The sequence below is a fragment of the Salminus brasiliensis genome, chromosome 14, assembly GCF_030463535.1.
Source record: "Salminus brasiliensis chromosome 14, fSalBra1.hap2, whole genome shotgun sequence".
Taxonomy (NCBI): Eukaryota; Metazoa; Chordata; class Actinopteri; order Characiformes; family Bryconidae; genus Salminus; species Salminus brasiliensis.
Genome location: NC_132891.1, coordinates 36,474,692 through 36,494,645, shown reverse-complemented (window position 1 = coordinate 36,494,645; position 19,954 = coordinate 36,474,692). Strand labels below are relative to the sequence as shown.

Below are 19,954 nucleotides of genomic sequence, written 5' to 3'. Positions count from 1 at the left end.
GGTGAGGAAAGCAGCACTGAGTGTAATACGGGTGGGAGAGGAGAAGGAGCTTCTTCTGGTGAAGAAAGCAGCACTGAGTGTAATACGGGTGGGAGAGGAGAAGGAGCTTCTTCTGGTGAGGAAAGCAGCACTGAGTGTAATACGGGTGGGAGAGGAGAAGGAGCTTCTTCTGGTGAGGAAAGCAGGACTGAGTGTAATACGGGTGAGAGAGGAGAAGGAGCTTCTTCTGGTGAAGAAAGCAGCACTGAGTGTAATACGGGTGGGAGAGGAGAAGGAGCTTCTTCTGGTGAGGAAAGCAGCACTGAGTGTAATACGGGTGAGAGAGGAGAAGGAGCTTCTTCTGGTGAGGAAAGCAGCACTGAGTGTAATACGGGTGAGAGAGGAGAAGGAGCTTCTTCTGGTGAAGAAAGCAGCACTGAGTGTAATACGGGTGAGAGAGGAGAAGGAGCTTCTTCTGGTGAGGAAAGCAGCACTGAGTGTAATACGGGTGAGAGAGGAGAAGGAGCTTCTTCTGGTGAAGAAAGCAGCACTGAGTGTAATACGGGTGAGAGAGGAGAAGGAGCTTCTTCTGGTGAAGAAAGCAGCACTGAGTGTAATACGGGTGAGAGAGGAGAAGGAGCTTCTTCTGGTGAAGAAAGCAGCACTGAGTGTAATACGGGTGGGAGAGGAGAAGGAGCTTCTTCTGGTGAAGAAAGCAGCACTGAGTGTAATATGGGTGGGAGAGGAGAAGGAGCTTCTTCTGGTGAAGAAAGCAGCACTGAGTGTAATATGGGTGGGAGAGGAGAAGGAGCTTCTGGTGAAGAAAGCAGCACTGAGTGTAATACGGGTGAGAGGGGAGCTGCTTCTGAGAGAATCCACTTCCTTCCAGAACCTGAGAGTGTGTGAAGAAGAGCTGGTGATCAGGTGAAGATCACACTGGGATTTGACTCTTCTACCAAAGGAGGTAGATTTACTCCTCTACTGTCTAAGTGAGATCCAGTGCTCTCTGGTTCTGCTCCACGTTCTGGTTCTGTTCCATGTTCTGGTTCTAGTTTTAAACTGGGAGGGAGTGTCAGTAGTGGGTTCAGGACTAGATCTAGCTTAAATTCTGGATTCTGTTGTAAGTCTGTGTTCTTCACCACTACTACGCTTTACTAAACGTGGTTGGTGTGGCGCCATAGATGGTGCAACAGATAACACCACCACCTGCCATTGAGTTACAACAACACCTTGTGGGAGACCAGGGTTCGATTCCTGGTCTGGGTGACTATGCTGCGCTACACCAATAAGAGTCCTTGGGCAAGACTCCTAACACTACATTGGCCCACCACTGTAATATGAGTAACCTTGTAAGTCTAAATGCCATAAATGTAAATGTAAACAGTTCTAGAGCCGAGATGATGTCTGGAATTCTGGGAGGCATGATGAACGTCAGTCATTCCTAGAGCATAAAGCTGGATAAATTTAGTACTCAGTTCAGGAGAGTTACTGAGGAGAAACTCTGCAGAGCAGAAAACCTCCAGCAAAATCTACAAACCCTTACAGAACCAATCACACTTTCTGCTGGAGGAACTGTACACACTATGTCTGTCTGAGAGTGAAGAGAGTCCAGACTGTTTATTAGTTTTACTCTTATTCATATTTATTATCTCACTTTCATCTGAGTTTGATTAGTACAGGCTGTAATGTCACTATATAATCTTTACATGTCACTTTACATTTGTCTTTTAATCATCAAAGACTGAGCGACACACTGTACCCAAACTTGAGTGTGTGTGTGATCTGGTTAAGTGAGAGAATGATGATCTTACCTCAGTGTCTCCAGTTTACAGTGTTCACTCTTCAGTCCCCCACTGAGCTCCTTCACTCCTGAATCCTCCAGATTATTCTCAGTCAGGTTCAGATCTTTCAGTGAGTTCACTGATCTGAGAACTGAGGCCAGAACTGAACAGCTTTTATCTGTGACAGAACATTTATCCAGCCTAAAACAGAAACGAAGAAAAAGCAGAACACTGCATAACATTTGTTGTAATCACGGCAGCTGTGAGTGTGTGGATTTATTAGGCAGCAAGTGAAACTTTTATTCTCAAAGTTGACGTGTTGAAGCAGGACACTGGACATAAGGATTTGGGCCAAATTTGTGATGTTTTAGACGACTGGGTCAAAACATCTCCAAAACATTAGGAATTAAATCTGTAATTAAAATGGATTATTTGAGGGTTTGCATCATTTCATTTACAGAACATCCCTACAACTTAAAACTCCTTCAGGCCTGGTCTCTGTGCTGCCTCTCTGTCTTTTTAAGATAAGATAAGATAAGATAGATCTGATCTATTTATGAATTTTAGTTTTAGTGGGTGGCCCTCTCAGGTTTGTTGTGGTACCATGTTCTTTTCATTTGATATGAAAAGAATGGATCTGATGGTGCTCCGGGGGGATCATCAGAGATTTGGATATTTTTTTAAAACCCAATGCTGACTTGTACTTCTCTACAACTCTGTCCCTGACTTTTTTGGAGATCTCCTTGGTCTTCATGGTGTTGTTTAGTTAGTGGTGCCTCTTGGTTAATGGTGTTGTAGCCTCTGGGGCCTTTCAGAAAAGGTGTGTGTATGCTGACAGATCATGCGATACTTAGCACACAGATGGACTTTATGACAAGACAACCATATCATTTGTGACGGGCACAGATGCTTTTATCCACTTTTATCCCATCCATGCAGTGAGGTAAATAAATGTGTACTGTGTTATGCCTGATAAACTGTTTTTATACTTGATTATAACATCTTAGTGGAGTTCTGATGATTTATGAATTTGCTAAGGAAGGTTTCAGGGAGAGCTTTAGCATTGAACATGATGAATCTCAGCTCAGAAGCTTTATTAGAGAAAAATAATGCTACTGCAGCACAGCCTGCGATTGATGAGAAAGTGAAAAGCCACACAATTTTAGAGTCTTTATGTTGTGGGTGATCTGTGTGCACTGTACCGACGACTGTACTGGCGACAATTACACAAAAACTCAGCACCCACTGATTCACACCAGAGGTCGGCATCACCAGCATTTTAGTTAATGCTCTACTTCCTGTCCCTCTCCCTGCAATTACCCTTCCTTTAAAAAGCCCTTCGTTCCCCTTCAGCTTGTGGAGCATTAACATATGTCACCTCTGGTGACAAGGATGAGCTGAAAGCTGTGCAGAGGGAACTGATAAGGAAGATCAGGGAGGGGAAAGCCAGCTATAAGAGGAAGCTGGAGGAACAGTTGCAGCAGAACAACGTCAGGGGAGTTTGGAAAGGCCTTAAAACCATATCTTGCCACACAAAGTCCAACTCCCAGGTGGTGGGGGACCAGAAGTTGGTGAATGATCTCAATCTATTTTTCAACAGATTCGATCAATCACCTAGCCCTCCCCCTACACAGACACCCCTGCTGTATCCCCACTCAGCAGCACTACCATCATGCTGCCCTCACCCTTCTTCTTCTCTCAGAACTTTTGGCCCACAATCATCATCATCATCCCCTAATGGCTCATCATCTGGCAGCATCAACCACCCATTCACACATTCCAGCACCCAGCCCCCCTGCTCCAACCTGTCCTTCACAACAACCCAGGTGAGAAATGAGCTGAGGAAGATCAAGCCTAAGAAAGCTACAGGTCCTGATGGAATCAGTGCCAGGCTCCTCAAGTCCTGCGCAGATCAGCTGTGTAGGGTAGTTGAGCATATGTTCATCATGAGCCTGAAACTAGGAAGAGTACCACAGCTGTGGAAAACATGTGCCCAAAACACAGCACCCAAAGGACCTAAACAGCTACAGGCCGGTGGCCCTGACTTCCCATCTGATGAAGTCACTGGAGAGGCTGGTCATCAACCACATCCGCCCTCTGGTGAGCCCATCCATGGACCCTCTTCAGTTCGCCTACCAGCCTGGTGTCGGGGTGGATGATGCTGTCATCTATCTTCTACACAGAGCTCTTTCTCACCTGGAGAAGCCCGGCAGCACTGTGAGGATCACCTTCTTCGATTTCTCCAGTGCTTTTAACACCATACAGCCAGGGCTCCTAAAGGACAAGCTGGGACATTGTGGAGTGGACAGTCACCTGTCAAACTGGATACTGGACTACCTCACCAACCGACCACAGCATGTGAGGGCACGGGACTGTGTCTCTGACTTGGTGGTCAGCAGCACAGGAGCCCCTCAAGGAACGGTCTTGGCTGACTTCATGTACAGCTCACCGACCTGTCACCTCCAGAAGTTCTCTGATGACTCAGCGATCGTCGGCCTCATATCCAATGAGGAGGACAGCGAGTACAGAGAACTTATTCAGGACTTTGTGGACTGGTGTCTGCAGAACCATCTGCAGATAAACGCTGGAAAAACCAAAGAACTGGTGGTGGATTTCCGCAGGTGCAGACACCCCCCTCCATCAGTGAACATCCGGGGTATGAACATCGAGAGTGTGGACTCTTATAAATACCTGGGTGTTCATCTGAACAACAAACTGGACTGGTCAGTCAACACTGCTGCACTCTACAAGAAAGGCCAGAGCAGACTCTATCTGCTGAGGAGATTGAGGTCCTTTGGAGTACAGGGAGCACGTCTGAGGACGTTCTTCGACACAGTGGTGGCATCTGCCATCTTTTATGGAGTGGTCTGCTGGGGCAGTAGCATCTCGACGGCAGATAAGAAGAGACTGGACAAACTCATAAAGAGGGCCGGCTCTGTCCTGGGGTGCTTCTTAGACCCAGTGCAGGTGGTGGGAGACAGGAGGATGACAATCAAGCTGGCATCCATGCTGGAGAACAGCTCCCACCCCATGCATGAGACTCTGGCAGCACTGGGCAGCTCCTTTAGCGACAGGCTGCTTCACCCCAAGTGTGTGAAGGAGGGGTATCACAGGTCCTTCCTTCCTGCTGCCGTCAGACTGCACAACCAGCACTGCTCCCAGCGGACCACATACACACACACTTAACTACACACACATGTTCATGTTCAGGAAATACTATGTGCAATATTCCACCCCCATGTGCAATTAAGAGTCTTTTGCTGTAAATAATATTGTTATTGCTTTTTTAATTCTTGTTTATATTGTGTATATAGTGTTGATTATTTATCTAAATTTTTGTAACTGAGTGTCTTGCTATCCCTTTCTGCTGTGACACTGAGAATTTCACCACTGCGGGACTAATAAAGAATTATCTTATCTTATCTTATCTTATCTTATCTTATCTTATCTTATCTTGTGGGTGTTGTGTGCACACTGCTCAGGTAAACCTGTGCGCTTTCAAGACATTCTTTTAGTATTTCCAGCTTCTTGAATCTTGTTGGCTTTTGTGCTTTTATTTTTTATCTTTTAGTTTTTGTCTCTTTTTTGAACTGTATGGATGTTTCATTACTGCTTTTTCAGTTTTTGCATTTGTTTCTATTTTCTGTTTTTGTGAATAAAACCTGCCTAATGCATCCTCTTCCTGTGTCTGAGCCCCCCTCATTATAGTAAAACTGGGCAAGGTACCTCCAGGACCAGGATTGAGAAACACTGCTCTAGACTAAAGATAAGATAAGATAAGATAAGATAATTCTTTATTAGTCCCACAGTGGTGAAATTCTCAGTGTCACAGCAGAAAGGGATAGCAAGACACTCAGTTACAAAAATGTAGATAACTAATTTACACTATAAACACAATATAAATAAGAAGTAAAAAAGCAATAACAATATTATTTACAGGTTATTGCAACCTGCAATACTGCTCCTTCACACACTTGGGGTGAAGCAGCCTGTCGCTAAAGGAGCTGCCCAGTGCTGCCAGAGTCTCATGCATGGGGTGGGAGCTGTTCTCCAGCATGGATGCCAGCTTGGCTGTCATCCTCCTGTCTCCCACCACCTGCACTGGGTCTAAGAAGCACCCCAGGACAGAGCCGTCCCTCTTTATAAGCTTATTCAGTCTTTTCTTATCTGCCGTCGAGATGCTACTGCCCCAGCAGACCACTCCATAAAAGATGGCAGATGCTACCACTGTGTGGAAGACAGTTCTCAGGAGTGCTCCCTGCACCCCAAAGGACCTCAATCTTCTCAGCAGGTAGAGTCTGCTCTGGCCTTTCTTGTAGAGAGCAGCAGTGTTGACTGACCAGTCCAGTTTGTTGTTCAGATGAACACCCAGGTATTTATGAGTCCACTCTCTCGATGTTCATACCCTGGATGTTCACTGATGGAGGGGGGTGTCTGCATCTGCAGAAATCCACCACCTGCGTTTATCTGAAGGTGGTTCTGCAGACACCAGTCCACAAAGTCCTGAAAAAGTTCTCTGTACTCGCTGTCCTCCTCATTGGTTATGAGGCCGATGATCGCTGAGTCATCAGAGAACTTGAGAACAGAGAACTGGAGGTGACAGGTTGGTGAACTGTACATGAAGTCAGCAGTGTACAGGGTGAAGAGGAACGGTGCCAAGACCGTTCCTTGAGGGGCTCCTGTGCTGCTGACCACCATATCAGAGGCATGGTGACTCCACTGTGGTTCCACTGATGCAGACTAAAAAGGAGACTGCATCAGTGGAACACACACATACAGGCGAACTCAATTTAAAGCTGCTAGTTAAATCACTGTAAACAAGACGAGAGTACGAGTCAGCGCTAATCTGCACTCTTTATTAGAAATTTGTGCAAACTATGGGTAAAGGGGATATGGTACTTTGAATATGGTAATAAGAAATTGAGTCACTGAGAGTCTGCAGTGATCACTTCATGGCAGTATGAATATCAGTCACTTAGCATTTAAGGAGAGTTGTTCCCTTTGTTCACTGCCGTGAATTGACTGCGTTGGGATCTCTGAGACTCTTGGGCGCGTTACTGGCGTGTTCAGGTTCAGGCTCTAGGTTGCGGTCCACGTTCAGGCGAAGTTCTCCAACCTACTCTAGAGGCAAGTGAAGTACGTTCGCTTCCTGCTCTGGTTCTAGCTCATAGTCAGGAGCTAGTCACTGTGTGATTCTCGAGGCAAGCAAGGTACGTTCGCTTTCCGCTCATGTTCCAAGGCAACCCACGTTCAAGGCAGTACGCTTCAAAGTCAGGTTAGGTCAGCCTTGCCTTTTTGGTCTAGCGCCGTGCTCCCCAGCCTCCCCTCTTTTGTTAACAAAACGTGGCTCTGTCCTTTGTTTGTTTACTCCCCGATGTCGTTGTGGCTTTCTGTTCTAGCCCCTTCCTTAGTTTCCCCTTGTTACGTTCTCTTCCCTCACGCTCAGCTCCCTGCTCCTCCCAGTCCAAGGTTTGGAGGTGAGTCCCTTGAGCCGGATGAACTTATTGCGCTCACTATTCAGCTTGACCAGCTCCTAGGTCGCCCTACCACCACCCGGTCCTAGTTCAGTTCAGGCAGTGGTACCTGCGACCGCGTCCGTTCTAGTGTCAGTGCTGGCGGCGCCCGCCGTGTCTGCTCCAGTGCCAGCGGCACCCCGTATTGAGGCTACCTGGGGTACCCACCACAACCAGCCCCCCCAAAAAGCCGCGGTCGACTCATGGAGCCACAAGACTCAGGTCTCTGTTTCTAGTTCTGTTCAGGCAGTGGTACCTGCGACTGCCCCAAGGCGAGCAGGGCCAGCTGCTTCTGTTCCTGTGAAGGCGGTGCCCACCGCTCCTGTTCCAGTAATGGTGACGCCCACTGCATCTGTTTCAGTGCCAGTTCCAGTGTCAGCAGCACCCTGTATCGAGGCTATTTGGGGTACCGACCACAACCGCCCCCCTGGAAGGCCGCGGTGGACTCATGGTGGCACAAGACTCAGGAAGGACAGTTAAGTTTTCTGGACCTTATTTGGTTTTTGATTATGAAGGTCATTGCTGTCATGTTTATGTTGAGGTTTCCACCCCACTCATGTTTGTTTTCGTGTGTCTCAGTTTAAGCCTGTGGTGCCGGGACCCCTCCCCCTGTTCATTTGTGTTCATTGCTGTTCATTTGTGTTTGTTCATTGTTCATGTGTTTCACCTGGAACTGGAAGCATTTAAGACTCTAGAGGCAAGTTTTGTATAAATTGGTTTTGTATTTGGTTTTGGTTAATAAACCACCTTACTTTGAATCCATCTCTGCAAGTGTTCATCCCTTCAGGTCTGGCCGTACACGCCATGACAATAAGCATGCAAATTACAACCAAAATCATTTTACTAGATTAAAGTATAGGAGATTATTTGTTGATGTACTCATTTAAATTAACTAAATGAAATATGTTTGCCCGATATGCAATATGTATCAACTGTTTTTTTACAACATGTTTTTAATACCAGTCATTTTAATAATATTGGTTATTAGTTTTTACAATAATTATTTGTCTACTGATACTTTCGGTGGTTCAGTTTCTGACTGGCGGGGCCTTTCCAGCACAGATGCAGAGACAGAGTCAACAAAGAACTACTTAAATTCATTCTTAATTTTGGAGACCAAGAAGGCTTTTGGAAAATAATTGTAAAATTACCTTTTTCTTAGTTACATCGCTCTTACAGTAGTAAGTCGCAAGGATTAATTATTATTGGGGAAATGCACACCAGAACTAAGCAATGCTGGGGCAAGTTGAGCTCGGTGTCTTTCTGCAACTTTCTCTCTAAAAGATTACCAACTCTGCGAGAGAGCCATCACCAACGCGCTGCACAAACCTGTGGCTCAAACTCATGCTGTCCTTTTCTGATTTCAATGCATTGGTAACAGCTTAAACGCAGATTGTGATAAAGACCACCAGAGGATGGTTAATTCATATATTTCAAATCAAAGGGAAAAAAGGCAACAAGGGAACAGGGTCAAATCTGCTCTTTACCCGTGACCATGATAATGCACAGTCTGTCTTTACTGTATCAGTATACTGTAGAGTTAAAATACTCACTCAGCTTTTGTGGATGATGCGATGACTCTCTGCAGCATTTGAACTCCTCTGTCTGATGGGTCGTACTTCTTCAGTCTAAACTCTTTCAGCTCCTGTTCTGAGTTCAGTAAAGTAAACACTACATAATCCCACTGACGAGGAGAGAGGTTGTGGTGAAGGAGACGACCGTCACCGTCTGAGTTCAGGTATGATCTGACTGCACACAGAAGAGAATGATAAAGCAGTTACTTCAGCAGAACAGACTCACAGATCTACTCAAATATAGATCACTGATTTCTGATCAGCTGTTATTAATAATAACTCATACATTATTACAGGATCCCAGATTCACAGATAATCAGTCCGTTTAGTTCAGCTTTATTAATCACTGTTTCAGGGAGAAATGAGCAGACAGTGTTTCCAGTCCTGCAGTGAAATTAGCAGGTTCTCAGCTCCACACAGTAAGAAGCTGAACCATGTGATGTTAAAAAGCTCCACCAACACATATAAACAAAAACATTTACATATGAAAGAACTGCCAACATGGCCAGGTCAGGCCGTCCTAGCAAGTTCAGCCACAAGATGAGTAAAGATAAGGTAACTGCAGTGTCACAGTACTGTACATATTACACAGGGAAAGACATACGTTATTGGAATAAATACAAGAAAAGTTACAGAAAAGCTGTTAACAGCAAACTGTAAATAAAAGTAAGCAGGGCCGATGTGGACGTATGAAGTATGTACTAGAAGTGTGTACATACATTAATCAGGCTTGTTATAGAAGTGCTATTAAACACAGGTTATAAAAGTGAAAAAGGGTACATATAAATTCATATATATATATATATGTATTTATGTGCAGGGGGTGTGATGCAGTTTCCAGGATGGCAAGCAGCTTTATGAGAGTTTGTTTCTCAGCCAACCATCAGAGTGTCCAGTTTGACTCCTTCCACAGAGCCAGCCTTTTTAGTTTGAAGTTTAGTGCACACTCCAAAGGATCTCAGGGCATAGGGTGTTGTAACTTTTTCTTCAATAATTGATTTGGTTCTGTTTTTCATTTCTTGATATGAAATTCTCATTGTTTTTGCAAAAGTGATGCAAGTACATTATAATTATTGTCCATATTTTGTAATAAAGAATGAAATATTTAACATTTAAATGGTCCTCCTTTTTTCCAGACTCTATACTAGACTATATCTTGAATTGGAATACAGTGCTGTGTTTAGGACAAATGAGAAGAAAAGCCTGAGTTTGTTGTTTCAAAGATGCAGCCTCTGCTCATTAGCATTAGCAGTAATGTAGTCTGAATGCTGTAGTCAGAATATTGATGAGCAGACAGTGAGGATCTCTGTAATGAGAAGCTTGGTTTTTAGGTACAGGTCTGTAACAGCAAGCTCAAAGATAGAACTAAGTAAAAACAGGAGAAATAGAGCTGAAAGGGATTGCGGCTGCAGCCGTCAGCACAGAAACTCTCGACCTAAAGGTGAGAAGAAGCTGATCCAGAGGAGAGTGAGACTGATTCTGGAGAGGTTATCTTCTATATCCACTCTTATCTTCAGCTGTGACTAAAAGCAGCTCTAGTGTTGCTCCCTTCAAAGATAATTTCTTCTGCTGTAGATTTAACGTTGTGTTGGTCTTGTTGTTAAAGCCTGTAAGTTCTGGCATTTCTGTCATTTTGTGATGTTCTACCTCTATACAGTTGTTTACACCACTGTACAGATGTGTTTTGCATGAATGAAATGTGTCCAGCTGAAAGAGTTTAAGCTCTGGACAGAAGTAATGAAGAGATTCTGAGAATGTGACCATATTGATCTGATCATCTCTAACACTGCACTACATCACTGGAACAGAGAGCCAGTGGAGATCATGATGAGCTTATAGTATTAATCAATAATGTGTAGATCCTAAAGGTTCACCGTTTAGGAACAATGGTATGATGAAAGTGACAGCAATATTGAAAATAACCATTGTTTATTTCTTTGATTCAAAGTTCATTGCAAATAATCCATCCAATAAAATAGTTTTTTTAAATAAAACTGATACAGAGAGCATATTTGTCATATAATAGTGATTTAGCACAGATAAGAAATCATTGTGAGTAATACTACATAACTGGTTAGTTCATCTTAAAGTACTGTTAGATTTAAAGCACTGATCTGTGTTTTTTGCTGCCAGGACAGTTTAGTGACCCATTACAGCTGACAGTCTGATCAGTGAGGTCACCACCAATCAGAACAGCGTGGTCAGGAATCAAAGGCTGGATGTGCTGTGGAGTGTTTGACTGTTCAAAGAAAAGTGCCCTATGCAGAAGCCTTCAGGCTGCACTGTAAGCTGGCGGTCTCAGAGGACGCAGGTCTAACCACACGAGTAGGCATGTCTGGTTCCTCCTCTTGTATCTACCACACTCTGGTTGCAAATGGTTTACAAGATGGTGGACAATCCTGGCCTCACATCGTCCATGTTTTCTACGGTCACTAATCTCATCAGACAGCTGTTACAGTTACAGAGTGTTTCACAAAGTGCTGTATAGCACCCCCCTGAGGTAGTTAATACAGCCTTGTGTGTGTTAATTAGGCTGTAATGACTTAATGTTAGCATGTTCAATGTTTTTACACACACACACTCACAAATACACAGACACAAAGTCCTCATCCGATCCATGATTTCCTGAGCTGGAATAAGATGTTAAAGACAGAATTTGGGTGAAATAATTGTTTAGAGCTGACAGCTCTGTGATGAGTCCTATAATTTTAAAAGAAAAAGTTTTGTGAAAGCTCTTTAAACGTTGGTGGTAACGAGAGGTCATAGGTGAAAGAATGTCATTGATGAGCTGGCGGATGTGGTGCATCTGAGGTTGTGAGGATACTCGCAGTACTGAAACGGTATGTGCTTTAAATGTCCAGCAGTAAAGCATGGCATGAACTCTGAGAACAGAGGGAGCACGCGTGAACTCTAAAAACAATGCAAAATTATGGATGTGACCCATCATGGTAACTTACAAGACATTTTGGAAGTGGAAACACTTTTTTCTTGTGGATATAATATCAGTGGATTACTAAGCCAAAATACCTTCATCTCACAGTGGAAGAAGCATCGACTTCATAGACAAACACTTCTACAGACTTTTGTGGCAGAACCACAAAGGAAACAACCATTGCGCTTATAGAAAGTATAAACAAATTCACTAACAATAAAAAACTCCATTCAGAACTATATGCACTCCTCACTAGTACCAACACCACCATGTCTGTTCCATGCAGTAAATGGAAAGAAGGACTCTGTGTTACCATAAGTATTTGGGTGATGCATATTACCACATGCATTATGGGGATGCATGTCAGTAAATCACTTTGGGAATATTACCCAAAACCTATCCATGTTCTTGGAGAACAGCTTTCCAGCAACACCCCCTCTATGCTTAGGAGACCTCATGACAACAGGCCTGCCAACAAAAAACTCCAAGCCACTACTTTCAGTGTTAACTTCTACAAAGAAAACTAGGGCAGAAAATCAGAGCTTAGCAAACAGGACTAAAAACAAACAAAACAAAAACATAATACACTACCCACAGGTGAGCATATGAAAGTGCATAAATTAATGTAAATGTACATAAGGGAATATTTATATGTGCGTGCGGAGGCAGGGGTAGATGTGCAGGGGTGTGTGTTTAGCTGCACCTGTGGTTGTGTGGATGGCGTCTGTGGTGCTGATAGGCAGGACTGTGTGCAGGTAGGATGGTGCAAAGGCTCTCCTCTGCACCTGACCTCTTTTCTTTTTACCTGCATCCCCCTGCCCCCCACCACCCTTTATTTTGAGAGGCTGCACACACATTTTGGCTGCTGTGACCTAGACACCAAGACCTGGATAACATCAGTACTGGAACACTCTTATCCTGCCCAGCACCAATCAGTGTGCAGTTACTGCTGCAGTTCATACAACCTGCAAATTATCTGCCTAAATTAGAAAAATGGTAGAAAAGAAGAAGCGTATGATTACCTATTTGGATTTCTCTTTTTCTTCTTTCTGTAAACAGAAATGTAACAGTGAAACATGAACAAGGAAAGACAATGTCAACAAGTGTTTATTCAAATCATACATATTCTAAAGTTGTAGAGTGATTCTAACTTTGGGTGGCAGTTGACTGTGGTTTACCAAATAGTCCTTATGCATTTTACTGTATCACTGTGTAGGAGAATAAAAAAACCCTGACTAAATGAAAGCACAGATATTCAGTAGCTGACTGACCGTTACTAAACAGATCATGTGACTAAGCCTGGTGCACTAAAGGTGATTTCAGCTGTGTGTGTTATGACAGTAAAGATGTTAAAAAACCATTAAGAGGAATGTGGTCCAGTCCTGGACAGAGAGTCAACCTACCATTATAGAGGTAAACAGCTCCTGCAGTCAGGAGGCCCACAAATAAAATCACACCAACGACAATTCCAGCAGTCCTTCCAGGCTTGGGTAAGTGATCTGAAAACAGTTAAAACAGTCAGTTATGTTTCTGCCTCCAGTCCCAGACTTCTTCCAGAAGTGAGATGTGTTTTCAAATACTGATGAATATTTGAGTACTTGTTGAATACTGATATTATTAGTTGTAGATTTTTAAGTTCACCTCGCCCCAAAGACCAGTCTGCTCTTTCTTTTTGAATTCTGAAGCTACAGGGAATCTAGATCATCCCCTGTGCAATTTAACCTGCAACACCGGTGAGGTTGATCCATTTGATTTCAACATAGACTCTTCATGAACTCTTTATGAGATCGGTTGTGTGTTTTGGTGTGGTATGGCTTTGTGGCACATACTGTATAATACAGGCTTTGCATACACTGTCTGTGTCAGAGAGTGTTTAGTCATGCGCAAAGAACATATGCCATGGAGCCCATGACTCCCTCTTATTATCAGTGTGAGGGTTCAGAGACTACTACTGATATAATTATTAAAGTGTCAATAACTAAATATTTCAAATTAAAAATAAACTATGCTGAGGATTCCCCAGCTGCTCACACGGGACCTCCGAGCTGCTGCACTGCACTCCCTTTTACACATCACAAAGCAAACATCACTTTAACCAGTAAGATTTATGGTTCCTTATTTGTGACTTTGTTCACAACCCTGCACGGCCGTCTCTGCTTTTTCCTCACTCTGTCACATGATGTAATTGGGAAAATGTCATTAAGTCAAACAACCTGTGATGTGATGTGGTTGTTCCAGGTCTGAAACAGTTAAAGGTAAAAATGGTTTATTAACAAAGGAGCAAACAGCAGTAGAAGTATCCAGACCAGGTCAGAACTGCGAGGAGCAAAAACGTGTGGTGAATGTGACTGTGGCATGTGTATCAGAGGGATCACAGATAGTGTAGTTAAATAAATCCCTAAAATAATTCAAATGTAAAATATACATAACTAAGCAGCTTCATGTAAATGTACATCACTAAACAAACTTCTTTAAGCTAAAAAGTGAAATAAGAACCTGTACATTTATCTTCATGAGGGTCTACATAATATTTCTCCTTGTTATTAATTGTTTACAGAGTTAGTGTCGGTAATGAACAGGGTGTTGATGTATGATAGAATAATATTAAGAAGAAGAAGAAGAAGAAACAACTTCATTAATAGATCACTTTCTATACATAGCTTAACGTAGCAGTTAAGTGCTTTATGAAAACAAACACCTACACACAGACAGAGATGACCCTGTTAAGTTGAAAAGCTGTGCTTTAAATGGTTCTTTAGTGTGTGAACTGAGTGTCTGTGAGTCGTGACTCTCCAACAGCAGAAATATATAGTTTTGTATCACTAGCACAGACATGAAAGTAAATTGCTTGTTTCTAATGACATTTCCTAGAGGAAGCATATTCAATGAAAAGGGTCTTAAAATGGAGCTTTGTGGAACACCACAAGTAATAAAGATTTTAGGTCTGTGATTTCTCAGGGAAACATAAAACTACCGGTCTGTTAAATATCATTTACACCATTCTAGGACTGTGTCTGTAAAGCCTACCCACTTTCTAGTCTAGGGATCAGGATCTTATGGTCAGCTGTGGTAAAAGCCTGGGAAAAGTAGATTATTAAAGGAGCTTCCTAAATTCATATACAAAAGGGAAGGCATTCCTCACTCTGTGGTGTGCACATTTGCAACCCTCGTCCAAGTGTAGAGCTGTCACTTTTTTCTAATATCAAATATCCTGGGGAGGACCAGCTGTGAGGTGATGGGCTTGGAGGTGTTAGTGGGCTGTTGTCCAATTAGTCCAATTAAGGGGCTTTCATACTCAGAACCAAGGAAAGAAGGCGTATTCACCCATATACAGGAACTGCCACCAGTTTGGTAACTAAGATTCCAGCAGGAGTGACTGAAACTGTTAGTGTGTGCCTTTTGTTAACCTCAGCATGTCCTCATCACTCTGCACAGTGTCTCTCAGATGATTGAGAAATTCCAGGTAATCCAGTAACATCACTAAAACTACAGGTGATTTGATCGGCTGTACTTAAAACATCATCCATATTTTAATCATACCAATAAGAGGAGGAGAAAGATACTGAAGTAAAGTACAAGAGCTTTATTGATAAGGGCTTGAATTTCATAAACTGCATTAAAGAAAGCTACTTGAGCTAAAGTGTATAAGTAGAACAGCAACGGACTGATTAATGACAGCTTTTCCTGACTGGTAAGACGACTGGACTGTTGACTGACACCAACTCTCAACTCTACATACAGCCTCTGTCAGAGCAATATCATAACAGTCCTAATAATCCTGTTCATGAACAGTGTCAGTGTTTGTTGTGACTAAGCAGGTTTACACAGTGCTCTAACTGTACTAGATAACATCTGTGAAGAACATTAGTGTATGGGTGAGAACACTGACTGACTCCACACAGTCCACAGTCCCCTATCTCATCTGTATCATCACACCTCCAGCCCATACACACACACACTCTGCACTCGGCACTTATTACTGGAACTGTTCCTATGCTCAATCACACACTGCACCCAAAAAGACTTTTCTCACCCACACTACACCTGATTTCACACCCCTCCAGTGGCTTTTGTAAATAATGTAAACAGTCAGATTAGATTAAACCTGTACATTTAACTGCTTTAAACCAGAGCAATATTGTAACTAGAGAGCATGTGTATATATGTGCATAGAGTGTGTATAATGTATGTATGTATGTGTATATACATAATATGTATAGTTAATGTGTATATCTTCAGTATTTCTATTTTGTAAATATGTGTCCTTTTTTTTTTACTAGTGAGGGACGATACACGATGGACCTTTACACCTGTGTAATGTGACATGACAATAAACACTGCACCACCTGCATATGACTATTGTGCATGTGCACATTACAATGACAATGCTAAAATTATATACTGCACAGGCTGTGTGTGTGCGTCTGTGGCCCCAGTTGTCGAGTTTGACAGACGGTTGAGGAGAAATGGAGATGCTGACGCACAAGTGTGATTCTCCGTTCTTCAATACCAGTAATGAGTAATGATAACCATCAATTTTCATATCATGATATTCTGTGAAACTGGTAATCTCCCACAACCCTAATTACAGCATCACTCCTGTAACTTATGGTAACAGTACACTGTATAAAAATAATAAACATTTACATTAATAAACTAATTAATAATATAAAAAAATCTGTAATTCATAAAAAAAATATCTTGATCAGCTCAAGAGTGTGTGCAGCAGTGTGGAGTAACTCACCATAGATGGTAGCAGCTGTGATGTCTCCCTCCTTCTCGTGGTGTCTCTGTGTCGCTCTGCAGAAGAACGTGTCGATGTCACTGCGCTTTACAGTCACACGACGTTTCACAGTGTAGAGATCAGCTACTCGCTGTGTTTCTGTTTCTTCTGCAGTCAGATTAACTCCTCTACTGTTCATCCACTGAAGAGCAGGTTCAGGATACCAGCCTTTAGATTTACACAGTAAACTGACCGTCTCTGAGTCATAGCTCTCCACAGTGATCACTGGCTGAGATCCAATAACTGTGGAGGAATTCATTAAGATATGAGACAGTGTGAGATGAATTACCCTCATATAAATATTTATTAAAATAGCAATATTATTTTACAACACATCTGAACTGACATGATCTTTACCTTCAACTCTGAGATCAACTGAGCGTTTATCGTTCCAGTATTTAGAGTCAACAGTGCAGCTGTAAAGTCCTTCATCAGTAAGGCGAATGTTGGAGAGACTCAGTGAGGTGTTTCCTCTCTGTAGCTCCTCTTCAAACACAGAGGTTCTCCCTCTGTACTGAGAAATCTGATCTGTGTTTAGATCTTTATGATTTCCATACTGATGAACCACTGAATCTCTCAGGTCTAATCTGGACCAGGTAACAGTCATATCCTCAGCGTTCACTCTGGTCTGACCATTCTCCTGTCGGACAGAACACGGCAGAACCACCACAGAACCAGAAACACTGACAACAGGAGCATCTGGACCCACCACCTCAAACTTCTCTTCTGTAAACAAATACAACACAACATTTAATACACACACACACACACACACACACACACCACAGATGATCTACACACACACACACACACACACACACACCACAGATGATCTACACACACACACACCACATATAATCTACTCACACACATTGCCTAGATGCCTGAATCAGCTGAAAGCTGTAAGTTTGTATGTTATTAAGGCTGTTGCTGGACTTTTTGAGTGTGAGAAGTGTGGCATGTTTAGTCTAGACCCTTTTCCCACCGCTAGTGATAATGATAGTGTTTGCACTAAATGTGAGTTAGTAGCTCTCTGGTGGAAAAGGTGGAGCAGTTAGAGGTGGAGCATCATGGGGTTACTGAAGGATAGAGAGCAGGAGTTGCCCCCCGTTGCCTCAGGGAGAGCTAGCACCCCCCACTCCGGCGTTAGAGCCCTCACAGCGGGGCGAATGGGTGATGTCTCGGCGGCATAGCCGGAAAGCTAAGGCTAATGCTAGCGCAAAGGCCGAAGCTAGCCCACCGGAACACCACGCTCCCCCCCCCCCGCTCAGCGAAACACCCGCTGAGGAGCCTGTTCACAGTACTCTGGTCATAGGAGACTCTATTGTTCGACACGTGAAGATAACTAGTCCTTTAGGGGCTCCAGCAGTGACCGTTAGCTGTTTACCGGGAGCCAGAGCGCCGGACATTAGCGGCAACCTTAAGCGGCTAGCAAACAGGAGATATTCGAGGATAGTGATTCATGTAGGGGCCAATGATATCCGTCTGCGGCAGTCAGAAATAACTAAGGATAATATTAAAGAGGTGGTTAAACTGGCCCAGACGATGTCCGATGCCGTAATTTGCTCTGGTCCCATCCCAATGAGGCGCGGCGCCGAGTCCTACAGCCGACTCACAGCGCTGAACCGCTGGATGTCCAAGTGGTGTTCCGAAAATCATGTGGGCTTCATAGATAACTGGTCAAAGTTTGAGGGCAAGCCTGGTTTTTTAGGTAGGGATGGTGTCCACCCCACGCGGGAGGGGCATAGCTCATAGTCTGCTAGTTAGTCGCAGAGGAGTGTAAAGGACTGCTGACAGTCCAGAGCCGAGACCAGGCCGCAGACAGACAGGCTAAACCCACCGTCTGCGAGCTGCTCTGAGGCTCTGAGGCGTCACCCAGGTTTCACTGTATTGAGACTGTGTCTGTGCCCCGAATTAAACCCAAACAGAGAACATCTAGATCAGCTCGTTTTAATCATTTAATCAGTGTTAAAATCTCTCATTTCAACGATAACAGCAGCACCTCAGACCTAAAGCTTGGTCTACTTAACATTAGATCACTATCCTCAAAAGCAGTGATCGTAAATAAAATGATATGTGATCAGAAACTAGATGTTTTCTGCCTAACCGAAACCTGGATTAGACCTGATCAATATATAGCTCTAAATGAAGCCACCCCCGCAGGCTATAAATATGTACATAGCCCTAGATTATCAGGCAGAGGAGGTGGAGTATGTATAATCTATCAGAATACACTAGAGATTATTCAAAAACACTAACACCTTCACCTCTTTTGAGCTTATCTACATTAATATATCAAATCCGACCACAAATAAAAATGTTTTCTCACTGATTAATATTTATAGGCCTCCAGGGCCCTACTCTGAATTTTTAAAAGAATTTAGTGATTTTGCTGCAGACTTGGCAGTGTGCAGCGACAAAGTTATAATAGTAGGAGATTTTAATATTCACTTTGAAAAAGCAGACGATCCATTAACAAAGGCGTTTGTATCAATTTTAGATTCTGTTGGCATTATACAAAACATAACTGGACCCACACATTACTGTAATCATACCCTAGATTTAGTCCTGACCCTGGGTGTTAGCATTGATCAGCTAAATATTCTACCTCAAAGCTCAGTAATATCGGATCATTATCTAATCTCCTTTGAGCTACATCTAAGGCAAAATGTAAATTCTTCTCCCCAACACTGCCTAAAACGCACAATGACAGCTGTACAGTTTACTAAAAATCTCCCACCCCTATCGACCTTAGCTTACACTCCGTCAGACCAAACGGAGCTCGTCAAACTAACAAACGATCTAGAGAATACCCTCCGATCAACCTTAGACAAAGTAGCACTGTTCAAAAATAAAATGTTGAGGCAGTAAAGGCTCGCACCGTGGTACAGTGATCAAACTCGTACCTTAAAACAAACAGTGCGGAAACTAGAGCGTAAATGGCGGACGACCAAACTAGAGGTGTTCCACTCTGCGTGGAAGGACGGCCTTAGTCAATATAGAAAGACTCTCATAAAAGCTCGCTCAGCGTATCTGGCCTCGCTGATCGAGAAAAACAAAAACAATCCCAGAGTTCTTTTTAATGAGATCTCTAAACTTACTAAAGCCAGGCAGATACTCAACCCCAGATCCCAACATCTTTAACTAGTCATGTTTTTATGGACTATTTTAATAATAAAATAGAAAATATTAGACAACAAATCCAACCCTGCTTATTAAATCAAACATGGCCGTAACCTGATGTAGTTGCTTTAGAACAAAACTTAGTTGTAGAACAAAGGCTGGAAGCCTTCTACCCACTTCCACAGTCTGAACTAGAAAAAATTATATCCTCAGCTAATTGTACAACATGTACACTCGACCCGATTCCCTCTAAATTGCTAAAAGAAATT

The 19,954-nt window shown here is 43.1% G+C and overlaps 1 protein-coding gene across 2 annotated transcripts in view; it reads right to left on the bottom strand.

The window, feature by feature from the left end:
- LOC140577234 (ribonuclease inhibitor-like) overlaps window positions 1–19,954 on the bottom strand; it is a 237,155-nt gene that overhangs the window by 195,253 nt on the left and 21,948 nt on the right. For both annotated transcript variants that reach the window (XM_072697104.1, XM_072697103.1), the window contains exons 3-8: window positions 16,920–17,288; window positions 16,524–16,805; window positions 13,183–13,278; window positions 12,802–12,828; window positions 8,827–9,022; window positions 1,791–1,961 (exon numbers count right to left, since the gene is read on the bottom strand). In XM_072697104.1, the coding sequence (XP_072553205.1) occupies window positions 1,791–1,961; window positions 8,827–9,022; window positions 12,802–12,828; window positions 13,183–13,278; window positions 16,524–16,805; window positions 16,920–17,288 (1,141 nt within the window). The remainder of the gene's footprint in view (window positions 1–1,790; window positions 1,962–8,826; window positions 9,023–12,801; window positions 12,829–13,182; window positions 13,279–16,523; window positions 16,806–16,919; window positions 17,289–19,954) is intronic.